The sequence below is a fragment of the Poromitra crassiceps genome, assembly GCF_964638095.1.
Source record: "Poromitra crassiceps genome assembly, chromosome: 3".
In the NCBI taxonomy this organism is placed as follows: domain Eukaryota; kingdom Metazoa; phylum Chordata; class Actinopteri; order Beryciformes; family Melamphaidae; genus Poromitra; species Poromitra crassiceps.
In genome coordinates this window covers 72,323,498-72,337,685 of record NC_139625.1, presented here as the reverse complement: position 1 = coordinate 72,337,685, position 14,188 = coordinate 72,323,498, and the positions used below count along the sequence as shown (strand labels likewise).

The 14,188-nt window shown below is 43.9% G+C and overlaps 2 protein-coding genes across 3 annotated transcripts in view; one reads left to right on the top strand and one right to left on the bottom strand.

The window, feature by feature from the left end:
- Nucleotides 1–400: 400 nt before the first annotated feature.
- Nucleotides 401–14,188, top strand: part of LOC310773442 (fibronectin type III domain-containing protein 5b-like) — a gene marked incomplete at both ends in the record, with an annotated part of 59,463 nt that continues 45,675 nt past the window's right edge. Inside the window, one exon of the mRNA XM_083633325.1 lies at nucleotides 401–485. Coding sequence (XP_083489451.1) covers nucleotides 401–485 — 85 coding nt within the window. The remainder of the gene's footprint in view (nucleotides 486–14,188) is intronic.
- Nucleotides 2,855–3,793, bottom strand: LOC310773441 (DNA-directed RNA polymerase III subunit RPC6-like; the record flags this gene model as incomplete). 2 transcript variants are annotated; one of them, XM_083633324.1, is made up of 2 exons in its annotated part: nucleotides 2,855–3,238; nucleotides 3,380–3,793. In XM_083633324.1, 2 exons carry the CDS (start codon nucleotides 3,791–3,793, stop codon nucleotides 2,855–2,857), a joined length of 798 nt encoding a protein of 265 aa, XP_083489450.1. The 2 variants fall into 2 exon arrangements, with proteins under 2 accessions (XP_083489450.1, XP_083489449.1); XM_083633323.1 differs by having other exon boundaries at nucleotides 2,855–3,793.

The following is a 14,188-nucleotide window of genomic DNA, read 5'->3' as shown; positions in this document are numbered from 1 at the left end:
TCAAGGACATCTAATTTAGTACACATTAGAGCCACATGCAGGACCCCCATTTGACGAGATTTTGTTTCTCAGACGAAGGCTATTGTCAATATCTTGTCCAGAATTCCATGATTGCAGAGACATAACAGATCATCTGATTAATCTTCTACAGTATATTCTCTAATTGTGTTAACTTCTTGTAAATGAATAACACTGAAGTTGAACAATTAAGCAAATTTCTGGGGGTGGGCCCTGGACCCCCTCAAGGTGGTCCCCGGACCTTACGTTGAGAACCATTCTCTATGCAGCATGTTTTGGCGTTTATTGGCAGAAAGTTCCAGTGAAACGCCGGGACATTTCCCAGACTGTCAATAGGAAACGAGAGGGAGAGCCAGAGATGTGGATGGAGAGAGAGAGGGTCATGACCGCCTCTCTCGACCCGAACCCCGGGCTGCTGCTGCTCCTGCTGGCCTGTTGGACCCACACACCCATGATGGTTGGAGGAAGTAAGTCCCCCTCATGTGTTTCTCTCTCTCACTCTCCCTCTCTCCAGTGCACGCACACACATGCACGCACACGCACGCACGTGCACACACACACACACACACACACACACACACACACACACACACACACACACACACACACACACACACACACACACACACCATAACACAAAACTTCAAAAGTTTGTGACAGGGACTGATGAGTTTTAGTTTTTAGTTTTAGTTTTTGAGTATTAAAAGAAATCTTGATTTGTGCAATTTTATGGTTGCCTACTTGTTTTTTCCAATATTTTATTTTCAAATTTTCTGAACAATGCACAGACAAGACAAATGAACGTGCTCAGACACAGGGGAAAAAAGAAAACATACATACAAAACATTACAATGTGATTAGATATAAGGTGCTTATTTGCTTGTGAGAGATATTGTGCCTGGGATCCCACGCAAGGGGTCCATGAGAAACTAACCAGGTGAGTCACCCGTCACCCCTGACCTCGTCAAGGTAGGCTAGAAACAGGTCCCAAATGGTTGAAAACTTTTTAAGTGAATTGGTCCTCTGGTTGCCTACTTGTTGCCCCTTTGGACCGTGTCACATTTTATCTCAAATTCGTTAATCTTTGATATTATTATTATTATTATTATTATTATTATTATTATTATTATTATTATTATTATTATTATTATTATTGTTGTTGTTATTATTATTATTGTTATCATTATTGTGACATATTTGGTGCTGAGTGCTCATTGTTGTGGTGTTCTTGCACTGCATTGTCACCTTTTATTTGGATTTTCTATTGACAAAGTTTTTTAAGCACGTTTCCTCGACCAGTTTTTTCAGATTGAACCATGTATCTCAGCAGATGCATCTCATCAATGATAATGAAGTCCAACAATTCATTGAGGTTGTTGACCTTATACAGTAATAACACAGAGACATAGCCTGACAAATTAATCACTTACAGCACTGCATAACCACCACCCACCTTGCTTGGAGATACAGTGAATATATTGCCTTCCCCCCACTCTCTTCTCTCTCTCTCTCTCTCCCTCACTCACTCACTCACCGTTCCATGTCATGTCCCCCTCTGCGTGTCTATCTCTCTCTCAATCTGTCTTTTTCTATCTGTCTCACTCTGTCTCTTTCTCACTGTGTTCATATATATCTCCCTTTCTCCTGTCCTTTTTGTGGTTAATCTGAGACTGTTCAGCATGCGTTTGTACAATGTCACCGTGTTGTAGCCTACCTGTTGTGAATGTGTTGGATGTACTCTATTATATGTACTCTGATGCTTGGGGCTGTTTATTTTGGGATCTATACATTTAGGACGAGGGCTAAATGTGTTTTGCTTACTTTCTGTTTGGCTGGCCAGGAGAAACAAGGTGCACGGGCACACGCCCTTATGGCTCTTACTGTAATGTTCAGGGCGATGGTCTCCGCATACTGTACTTCAGGGCAGAATACGCTTATGACTCTCTGGTTAATGACGTTCCTGGTTTTCTAAATGTGTCTGGATAACAGATTGTCTGGATAAGAGATTGTCTGGATAACAGATTGTCTGGATAACAGATTGTCTGGATAACAGATTCTCATGGCAAACTCATCAAATACAACCGTTTAGTCAGGACCCCATGGCATCACTTTTTAGTGCCCTGGGTACTAAATAAATCAACATGGATCACACACTGCTGGAACACAGTTTTTCAACACAGAGAAAAAGCAATAGAGAACCAAAGTCAGGACCTCTTCCGGGCCAGGCACGTGAAACAAGAGACCTTATAAAATAAACAAAGAATAAAAGAAATAGTTTTGGTCCGAGTTAAATGTTATGGTATCTCCTGATTCTGTAGCTGCTTCTATTAGCTATTCTATAACGCTTGGCTATTCTATAACGCTTGACTAAGTAAAACTATTTTCATAAGCATTTTACGAAATGTCTATGAAGACTGGGGAGGTGGGTGGGGCGAAACACAGCTTCAGAGAATGGGATGCGATCAGCTCAGGTACAGCGACCAGAAGGATCAGGGAAAGAGGACGATGACACGCTGAGCATGGCTATAAATACTGCCACGTCATAGCCTCGGCATTGACGACATTACCGGCGTCATATTGGCAAGTGCGTCACACGGACATCACACTAGGATTACACTTGTCGTCACACTAGGATTACATATGATGTGAGGCAGCGTGTCTGGTCTTCATCTTGAAACTAGGTCGAGACCACCATTTCAATCATGAGAGACCACAGGGTAGAGTTAACAAGCAAGCTTTATTCAAGTATGGCATGGCGATAAGATCTATGGCATGAAACGGCATGGCAACATGGAGGATGAGGACACTCCGTCACTCCATGAGTGCAGAGCTGGAGTCAGAAGTCCAGCCATTCGCTCATGTAGATGCAGTTAGATGGAGAGATTTCTCCTCCTTCGTGACAGTCATCAAACACCGGACAGAGGCTGCAGGGCGCCTTCACCAGGCCTGTGGGGGGTATGATGGTGTTGACGGCATGGTACAGCTTGACCTGTCCATCCACACTGCCCACTGTGCCCTCCTTAGCCACCATAATGCTCCTGTCCACCTTCCCATCCCAGATCAGCGTGTTGAGGATGGTCTCAATGTCCTCCATGGAGAGGTCCACCTTGCTGATGCCCAGATCACAGATGTATTTCCAGACTTGGTGTGACGTGGCGATGGAGCACTTCCTCTGCACCATGGGGCTCTGCTTACTGTCTCGGGCCGCTTCAGCCTTGCTCTGGAGGAAATTGAAGCACTGCTGGTTGAGAACTTCCACAAACTCGGAGACAAACTCCTGGTCGCTGTACCAGGCCCCACCCGTCACTGAGCGGTCGGGCTGTAGGTTGAACAGCATGTAGACCTTCTTGGACGCAGCGACAGACTTGATGGCCTTGATCAGTTTCTTGCTCTCCAGGTTCTTCAATATCTTGTTGATCTCTGTCAGAGAGAGGTTGCTCTTGAAGCGGATGTCTCTGCTCCAGATTCCTTTGTTGCCTGCATCCTCAATGACCTGGTACACCAGCTTCTCCTGGTTGTCTAATGCTTTCATCTTACTGGCCATCTGAGCATTCTTCATATGGTACAGAAGACCTGAACTGTTCCTCAACAGGTGCAACTGGCCCATTGACAGCAGGTTGTTGATGGCGAGCGCTCTCTGCTGGGGCTCCAGGTGCGGCATGTCGTTCTGGATCACCTGGTCTGTGAGGCCATGTGGAAACTGCTGACACAGCTCCTTTATCCTGTTTTCAACCTCCACGACGTGTGGAGACTCCTTCACCTTCACTTCTGCCATTATCTCTGTTCACTTCTACTATGGCTCTACTGGGTCTCTTCTTCATCTACTGTAATGGCTTTCCGGCAGACTGGATGTCTTGCGGCACATTGCTGCCTCTCACAGAATATTACACAAATTCCAGATTCGGGGGTCCGCCTCCTTCTCAATGTTCTCTTTCACAGAATGAAGAGAGAGTTCACGTAACCGGATCCTCTACTGGGTATCTAAGGCCATGTTCAGACTAGGAGGCCAAACCATTTGCCTGTAATGTAATGGGATATGGCCTATAATGGTTTGGTTTCACTTCTTCTTCTGTGGTGTTTTATAGCAGTTGGCATCCTTTATGTTGCATTACCGCCTCCTTCTGGATTTATCCATCCACTGTTTCCATACATTCTGTCCCTCACGCCGACTCTCACTCCTCCCCTCCTCCTTGCCTATCGTTTCACTTTCTGCTGTGACTGAGCTTGACATCACTGATGATGTCATCAGTGATGTCACTCGAGCAATTGTGATGTCATCAGTGATGTCACTTGTGCAATTGTGATGTCATCAGTGAGTGATGTCATCAGTGAGTGATGTCATCAGTCACAATGTTATGATGCCATAATGTTATGATGACAAAATGTCAACACACACTTCAGTCCTTTCATAAAGCCTTCTGTTTGAGACGCAGCATACACACATAGTCAGTGTGCTTGAGCATGGCATGACGAGTGGCAGCTCCGCAATGCTGCCTACACATGAGACCTGGACAATACCACTTCAGAAGGCAGATCAATGAGCGGGGTTCGTGGGGTATCAAAATACACTGTAGCATCCCCAGAAGGAAGATGGTTGGACTTCAATTCACACTGTAAGAGCTGAGAAAAACAGCAAAACCACATCATGTCAGAGAAATCAACAATACCTAAAACAACGTAATTGTAGTTATTGACTCTTCTTATTCATTATGAAGTAGTATGTGTGTGTTCAATGACAAAATACCATAAATTAAAAACATAAAAAGGAAAACAAAGTGCTCAGTACATGCCAACAAGGCAAAATAGCTACAAATTGTTACTGAGGCCATACAGCATTTAAGCTATGCAGACAACATTAATTGAAAAATGACAAACATGAAATAAAACACAGGTGACAATAAACATCACATTTGTACATTATTCACTCTCCAACATAAATTCACTCACACACACAAGGCTATAGTTCAATGATGATGTCACTGATGACATCACTGATTACATCATTGATGACATCATCAAAAAAATACGTTTTTGGGACCTTTAGCCATATTTAGAGGAATATTTAATTTTAAATTAACATTAGGATTATACTGTTGTGATGTCATTATTCAGTATCTTCTCCTCTTTGCAGTATTACTCAATTTACCCTCAGGAATCAGGGACAGTGATAGCCTACCTGCTATTCCTCCCATCTTCTCTTTCTTTTTTGTCAGTCTTGTCATCTTGTATCTCTTTCTCTTCACAAAGCTGGGATTTGACTGGCAGAGTCATCATTTTTGTCTCAGACTCCGTGAACAAAGTAAACACAGCTATGTAAACACTAGTTTCAACGTGAGGCTAATTAAACTTCAGTATTTCCCGGAGTGCACACTTCACATTGTGTGGATCCTACTTTTACACAAGAACCACTGCGTTGAGCAAAGATCGTCTATGGACAAGATATCCACTACACAGCACAGACCCATGCACAGAAACACAGTAGAGCCAAATCCAACAATTTCGAAAATTCCATCTCTTGCCACCAGGGGGTGCTGCCGCACCCTCAGCACCCACCTTCCCGTGCCCTTGGAGAGGGGGGGAGAGACTGAGGGAGAGAGAGAGTGAGACTGAGGTAGAGAGAGGGAGACATTGCGCGTGTGCCAATAGGGCAGGCAAGGCCACGCACCACTGAGCTGCGGGCGATGCGAGCTGCAGGCCGTGTGAGGCCGCCAGCCCGCTCAGCGGGCGAGCCTAGGAATCGAGCGCTGCCTAGTAAAGTACAACTAACAACTAACTAACTAATTGATTTAGCAAGTTAATATTGCTGGGATGCTTCTCCTTGTGTACAAATGCCGCATTCATGTGCTCCTCGGATATATGGGATTTACCAGGGGTGACGTCGTAATTACGACAGGACCCTGTTCAAGTGCTCTTGGTCGGAAAGAGCAACAAACATGGACACTTGTTTTCTCGTGGCTGGTGTTTTCTTACTAAAAGCAAGTAGGGGGTCATTATGGTAGCTTCATAGGCCATAATGTGCAACTACGAAAAGAAATGATAGTTACTATGAACAGAATAACAAAATATATAACTTTTTTCAATTGGTGCCACGGACTCCATACTAAAAGCCTAGCAGCACACCACTTCCTCAGAATTTTCCAAAAACAAAAGCCTCAATTTCAAAATAAAATGTCCTCTATAATTTACATGTAAACAATAAAACCATACAATTGCAAGAAACTAGTGCATGTGTAAATGTGTGCAATGCTGACAAATACAAAAATAAACAGATAAAATGACACTGAAATAAAGTGTCCTTGCATGCACTTCTCTTTTGCTCAGTCATCCAGTGCCACGCTGCCTCCTGGTCTCAGGAGACTTGACTCGAGTGACATCATTGCTCGCTGCTTGAGTGACCTTAGTTCAACCAGCAGATTTTCTGGCTGAACGTCCCACCTACTGGTCAATGAGATACCCTGGTCCTGTATACCTTAAACCCAATGTACACACCAAAGATGTGATCTATGCGGATCCGGTAAAACTGCCGGAACAGACTCTTGCCCATGTTAATCGATTTGTCGGATCCCGCATGTGTCTGACAGATTACTTTGGTGTTGGTCTGTTCAGGCAGCGGCACGGAGCCGTAACACAGCCGGTGGACATACACCATTATTACACTAACTTCATTGTAAACCCATCGCCATCATTATTAGACGCTCAGAGCAACTGCTCCTGTCACAGGTTTGTTTCAGGAATCCCCGGGCCACAACAACACAGACACGAGAGGCAGATAACTTTAAGATATAAAATGATTTATTACAAAATAACCAAAAAGGGTGTCCACAAACGATAATTAAAACCTGCTACTGGCCAGTCAGTAGTTCTAGATAAAAGGGTGTTAAAAGCCTATTGAGCAGCTAAGTGGTTTCTCCCCCTCAGGCACAGTCAATGGGCTGAGTCTGGGGAAAGGGCAAGGTCCCTCCGTGATCCTGTAGCTCCGCCCGTGGCTCGCTGCCACCGCTCCGTGCAGTCCTCTGCGTGTACCAAGCCGCCCTCTCGTCGTCCCGTCTGTCCTTCCACACTCCTCACGGCAGGGGCTATGCCAGTCCGCCCACAGTCCCCACGGCAGGTGGAGGTGGAAACGCCGTCACGCTGAGTGGAGGAGAGCACAGAGGCGCACACACAATCACCGTCCGGCGTGTCAGCAGTCACAACCCATTCATACAAATGTGCAAAGCTGGGTTACTCTCCTTTTACTTATCGTTTTAAAGCGTATCACATCGCCGTCTGGACGTCCCGTCTCCTCTATCCTCCCACGGTCCTCACGACAGGTGGAGGTGGAGACGCCGTCACGATCGCCGGCTCGACGTCCCGTCTCCTCTATCCTCCCACGGTCCTCACGGCAGGTGGAGGTGGAGACGCCGTCACGCTGAGTGAAGGAGAGCACAGAGGCGCATACACAATCACCGTCCGGCTTGTCATCAATCAATAACCCATTCATAAGGAGGGGAACGGCTGGGCTACGTTCCTTTTACTTATCGTTTTAAAGCGTATCACATCGCCGTCTCAGTTCCTCCAGTGGCTGCTACTGGCTTGGTTCGGCGTCGGCTCTGGTCGCTGTACAGTCGGGCGCTGCGCCACGCCACGCCACGCCACGGATCCTACCAGCCTGGTAGGATCCCAGGTAGGTACACGGAAGAGGAAGCGCGCTCACAGGTAAGTTCCACCTGTCTTTATACCAGGTGCAGGCTGGCCGGGGCCAATCAGTGGAAGACAATTAATGTAGGAGGGGGATTAAGGGGAAAGTGTGTGTGCAATTGTCCATGATTTGTACATGCAAATAAGTCCATGCATTGTCCTTCACTCATAAGAACTATATTCACCGCACTAAACAAGTTTGGTGCATAGTAGAAACAAAGTCAACTTGATAAGGCACAGCACACAATAAGATTATATGAAACCGCAAACAATACCGAGTCACACAAAATAGTTTGATAAGGCACAGCACACAATCGCATTAAATAATACACAGCACACCACATCTCCCTTGTCACCCCGTGACACTCCCGCCGTCCATTCTGAAATCGACATCACGGTAGAAATAAAACATTGGCCACTGAGGCCGTTGTGGTCAGGGTGCAGGAGGGGCATAAACACTTGTCGCCTTTCACAGCGTGCGCTCAAAGTCTACATTTCAACTGTAAGTCACATTTAACGTTTGTCTTATTTAATGCCTAACCCAAACCATAACCCTAACCTTGACCAAGTCGTTTTATGTGCCTATAAGACAACCGCCATGGTCTCGCAAAGGTAGCGTCCGGTGGCGTCGAAAAATGACAAGAAAGGGTCGCCTGTGCGTTAAAAAGTGACGCGGTCGTGACAAAGCAGTGGAATTTGACATGCTGGGATAAGAATGTGTTGCAAATATACAACTATCGTTTTCTGTCTCTCTCACTACAGTAGGTCGCTCTCTCTCACTCACTCTGATTGTGTTTGTTTCATAATTTTTTCTATTCAGTTGAATTCAACATGCTTTATGAACCGTCATAAAACTGTCAAAGCCTTAATTGAATGTCTGTCAGGGGATTAGACTTTCAAAGCAGTTTTTTCTCTCTCTCTCTCTCTCTCTCTCTCTCTCTCTCTGTTGTTTAATTAGCTGTAGCAGGAGTGCACGGGCACTTTCAATCAACAAAACTTGTGCCGATATCATGGCTCAGCCCTCCACTTCTCCCTGTTTGCTTACATTGTGTTTCATGCAAAGCCACCTTGGCAAACCTATAACCAACGTGCACTGCCTTTGCTGAGTACAGTACCAGCATGTGGCTAATCTACGTTTATGAGGCTCCATATTGATTTAGCCAATGAAACTATTATTTCCCCGCATGGCCTATAAACATCTCAGTGATGTGTGAATCAGGTGGCTTGTTGCTGCTGTCTTGGGTGGAATCGAAGAATTTTAATCATAAACCACTGGAGAAAAAGCAACTGGGCGATGATCAGCTTTTTTCATACAAAATAGTGAACACTTCTGAGGACATAATCACACCTGTTTTTACATTCTGACTGATGATTTTGAGGCAATGATTCTCATTGAAAATAGAGTAAAAAGAATGATTTGAGGTCCTACTCAGTATGGAACAACTAAAAAACATAAAATCCGTAAAGGTCTCCCTGACAGGGTCAGCCTTATTTCACCAAGCAGAACAACCCAAAGATTCAGTGACCTCCAATGATGTAATATTGTTGTGTGTGATTTACACTGCCTGTGCTGGCCTTGCAAACTGAATTTCCCTGGGGACAATAAATACTTTTGCATCTTGACACTTGATCATGCACTGCAAAATCTATCATCTTAAACTGATTTAATCTTGAATTCAGTCTTAAAGTCATACTTCTAGCCTATGCAGGTGCCCTCCTCTTGCCTCAAGAGCAGCGCCACTGGCCAATGGAGTCAAGCGCCAAAGTATTTGCCATGCATGCCGATTGCTAAATAAAGTTTGTCTAATCCTACCAACTGGCCTCTCCTGATTGAACTTCTTTTTTAAAGCAAGTGAATTAAATCTGTCAAACCTCTAATCCAATTTCCCTTCAATAATTTTGTGGATCACTCCATCAGAATCAACAAAATGACGTTGAATCAAGATACTTTTTGAGACAAATTGATTTACTTTGGGGCTAGGAGAATTATCTCAACCCTTTGAGAGATATTTCCACTTGTTGTAAGAAAGATACTATTTCAAAACTCAAGCCTCTGCAATGGACAATGCAGCGTAGTTCATTGAAAAATTAAGACGCTGCATGATTAATCAATTTAATTTATATATAAATTGTACTTGGCCAATTCCCCTGCTGTCCCGGTCGTTGCTACAGCCCATCTGTGGATCTGGGGAGAGTTGTAGACTAGCACATGCTTCCTCCAATACATGTGCAGTCGATGAAAACCTTCTATTGCCAAGTCAACTTTGAGAAGACTGTGGGAAAACACAGATTTTTGAAAACCTTAATGGGTTTAAAGTGGGGCTGAAAGGCAGAAGTGTTATGAAGTGCGCACAACATTTAGGGGGATCAATTTAATGTCAAGAAAGGCACCAACATCACTGGTCTTTACTGAAGAGGAGCAGGGCAAAGTGTTTTTTTTTTACTTTTTTTTTTTTTTTTACTTTTTTTAAATCCAGCAAATAGTCTACTGGAAATTCCTTGGACCCAGTATTGGTGTTTTCTATGAACTTTTATTAATGTCTATAGGCCTAGTGGATGAAATTCAACTTTGTTGCTAAAAGTTGCATGTTGAGCAATTTGAATAATAAGCATAATGAGCTAATTAATTGCCTATAATTTTGCTTGTAGTTAACTTAGAAACGTGATCTAAGAGTCTAAGGGCTAATGTACACCGCCAGTTGTTTAACTACATCAGTGGCTTCCTCCTGGAAAATTCATGTTGATCCCGCATCATCCTCCAGCTCTGCCTCTATCAGAGGGTGGGTTAGGAGTTCAGCTCTGCCTCTATCAGAGGGTGGGTTACGAGTTCAGTTTCAGGAGTTGCTCAAAGTGCTCCTTCCACTGCCTGATTACCTCCTCAGTTGAGGTCAGCAGTGTCCCATCCTTACTGTACACAGCTTGGATGGATTCCCGTTCCCCCCTCCTGAGGCCCTGGACGGTTTGTCAGAATCACTTTGGCGCCGACCAAAAGTCCTTCTCCATGGCTTCGCCAAACTCATCCTACACCTGCTGTTTTGCCATTTGAGGTTTGTCATCCCTTGAGGCACCAACAACCTTGAAACCACAGCTCCCAGCCATAGCTTCAGCAATGGAAGCTTTGAACAGTGACCACTCTGTCCCCAACCTCTACTGAGATGCCAGAAAAGTTTAGCAAGAGGTAGGAGTTGAAGGTCTCCTGGACAGGGACCAGATGTTCTCTGTTCACCCACACCACACTTTTGGGCTTGCCAGGTCTGTCCAGAGTCTTCCCCCGCCATCTGACCCAGCCATAGCCATTTCCTGTTTTGGGCAATTAATATTACGCAAATTGCTAAACATCCAGCTTTTAGCAACCAAGTTGGATTTAATCCACTAGGCCTATACGTAGATGACATTTCAATCATAAAAGTTCATAGGAAACAACATTGCTGGTTTCACTATAGGCCATATGGATGAGGTTAGGCGCGCTTCCACCCAAACAGTGCAGCAGGCTGGTCTGGTGCTCTCAGAAGACGGCAATCTTGCAGGACAGACTTCAGTTCAGATAACTAAAGTATGGCACTGGAGCACATGGATCAAGTGTAGAAAAACATTTTATTGAAGACTAATGTTTCGATGCCAAGTGCGTCTTCATCATAGTCATATAGAACAATAAGAATAAGAATGTCATTGTTCTGTATGACTCTGATGAAGAAACATTTGGTGTCGAAACGTTAGTCTTCAATAAAACGTTTTTCTACACTTGATCCGTGTGCTCCAGTACCATATGGTTGGTTTTCTGAACTGAAGTCCAAAATTGTTACACGTTTTAAAATAAATACTCCAAAACCTTCGTCCGTCATTAAAGTTTTCAGAGCAGGTTTGATTTTCTGCATTTTTCACATCTGTCAAAAGACTTTTGTGACCTGTTGACGGATTAAAAAAACATATACGGGGGGAAAAAAACAGACTGTGGGTGCAAAGACCTTTAGAGTATGTTCAAGCCCGATTTGACCTTCTGGGATTCAACAAGACCCACCCAGGACCAATTAAAATGCTCACTTAATTGCTGCCGCTTGGGTCGGATTGAATGTTGTATAAGGTGGTCATTAATCAGAAAAACCAATTAGGAAGTTGAGGCTCCAGTTGGCGTTTTCCTCACAGAAAACAGAAAAAAGACAATAATCGAGAATCATATTTATGAAAAATCCTCTCTCACCTTATGTTCTGCTATGTTAATTTAATCAGCATGTTCCAAACATTAGCTACTTCAAAAACAACAATATAATTCCGAAGTGAGGACACAGAAACCCACCCACTCACTCACACACACACACACACACACACACACACACACACACACACACACACACACACACACACACACACACACACAAACACAAACACACACAAACACACACACACACACACACACACACACACACACACACACACACACACACACACACACACACACACACACACACACACACACACACACAGATAGCCATCCATCACAGGCCAGCCATTAGCCAGATTAGTCTGCCTGTGTCTATCTGCAAACCGTCACTTCCCTGTGATTTACTGTCGTCAGTCTGAGGCCAATCATACGTCACAAAACTACTCTACTCCAGGAGAAACACCATCATGTAAACAAACAGTGGCTGCATGCTGCTGCATGTCACAAAGCTTGTTTTTGTCTTTGGAGTCGTCCTCGTAATCTTGATGTTCGGGGCTGTGGGGAAAAACTGCTTCAATTTGACAAGAAAGTAATTAAGTGGAAACTTTTGTCCAACGCACCTTACTGTACAGTGATGGCCCCAGTGGGAACACCTGTGTGTGTGTGTGTGTGTGTGTGTGTGTGTGTGTGTGTGTGTGTGTGTGTGTGTGTGTGTGTGTGTGTGTGTGTGTGTGTGTGTGTGTGTGTGTGTGTGTGTGTGTGTGTGTGTGTGTGTGTGTGTGTGTGTGTGTGTGTGTGAGAGAGAGAGAGAGATGCTCACAAGTCATTTTTGCAAGTCCAAGTCAAGTCTCACGTCTCTTATAGATGAGTGTTCTATTATCTGTTGCATGCCATCCGGTCTGCTTAGAAGATTCAAAGTATGTACTGTAGTATCCTCACTCCTTTATCTATTAGCATACAGTATCAGCATTGAGTAGTTGACATTATTGTTAGTAGCCTATACATTCCTTATTGTTAATGCGACAAAAAAAAAAAAAAAAAAAGATTGTTCACGAGTCCCAAATCTAGCATCTCAAGTCAAGTCTCAAGTCACAAGTTTAACAAACTGTGATAATATTGATAACCATGATAATTTTGGTCACTATGATCGTGATATGAAATTTTCATATCGTTCCATTTCTAATTATACCACACCTAAGGGTCGTGCGACAAACACCCTTAGGTGTGGTATAATGAGCAAATATCATGGCCTGAAGTGAGCTATATTCCAGCAAGCACGGACGGACCCGGACGAATCGAGAGAGCCCAATCGGGGCCAGCTCAAATCTATCATGACGAGTCAGATCTGGCCCAGATTATCACTGTATAATCACTATCCAACTAATTTCACTCACCGGTCACCACTGAAATATCCATGAGGATAACTAAATGGTTGCAATCAATCACGTATTTCTCAGCCTGGGCTATTTATTTATCCAAAATGTATTTATCCGAGTGATCAGCACTTGCATGTGGACAATCTGCGCTGATTAACAAACTGTTTATTCGTGGAGGAGGGACTACGAGGAGATAAATTGCGGGGAATCCTGCAGTTGTCTGCAATGTGTTTCGGGGTTCTTCTTACACACATTGGCTGAGTTTCCCAACAAAGAAGGTTCTTAAGAGTTAAGAAGCTTCTTAAGGAGTTAAGAAGCTTCTTAAGGAGTTAAGAAGGCTCCAAAGAAGTGTTTCCCAAACGCCTTCTTAACAGAAGAGAAAAAATAAATAAATAGAAGGCTCTTAAGAAGCATCTTAACTGGAGCTGTCCACCATCTCGATGTGAGAGGTCCTCTGCGGCCCATTAGATGGCACTCTGAGCCCACCAGTGGGCCACGACTCAGTGGTTGAGAAACACTGTTGTAGAATAACCTAATCATGGTCCCCTTAAACTTTATTAAACATTATTTATTTCAGACATGGACTGCAGTTCAAATTGCTTTATATACACAGCATACAACAAAACAGAGAAACACTACAGAATTTAAGCGACCTTGGGTTCTGTGAAAGGTGCTATATAAATCCACAACATTATAAAAGGAATCCATTCTGATTAGAGGAATATAGCCTATGGTTAAACATTTAAAACACAAGTAACCATACATAGAGGGGAGATTTTCAAGTGTTCCCCAATTTTAAAAACTAAAGGGTGCATGAAAGAAAGGAAAAGGGGAAAAACACAAGAGGAACAGTGGACACAAGTATTTCCTTTTGCCTGACGCGGCTGGATCTGCCAGTGTTTCGTCATTAAGAAGGTGTTAAGAATGCCCCAGACCCTTCTTACAAAACCTTCTTAAC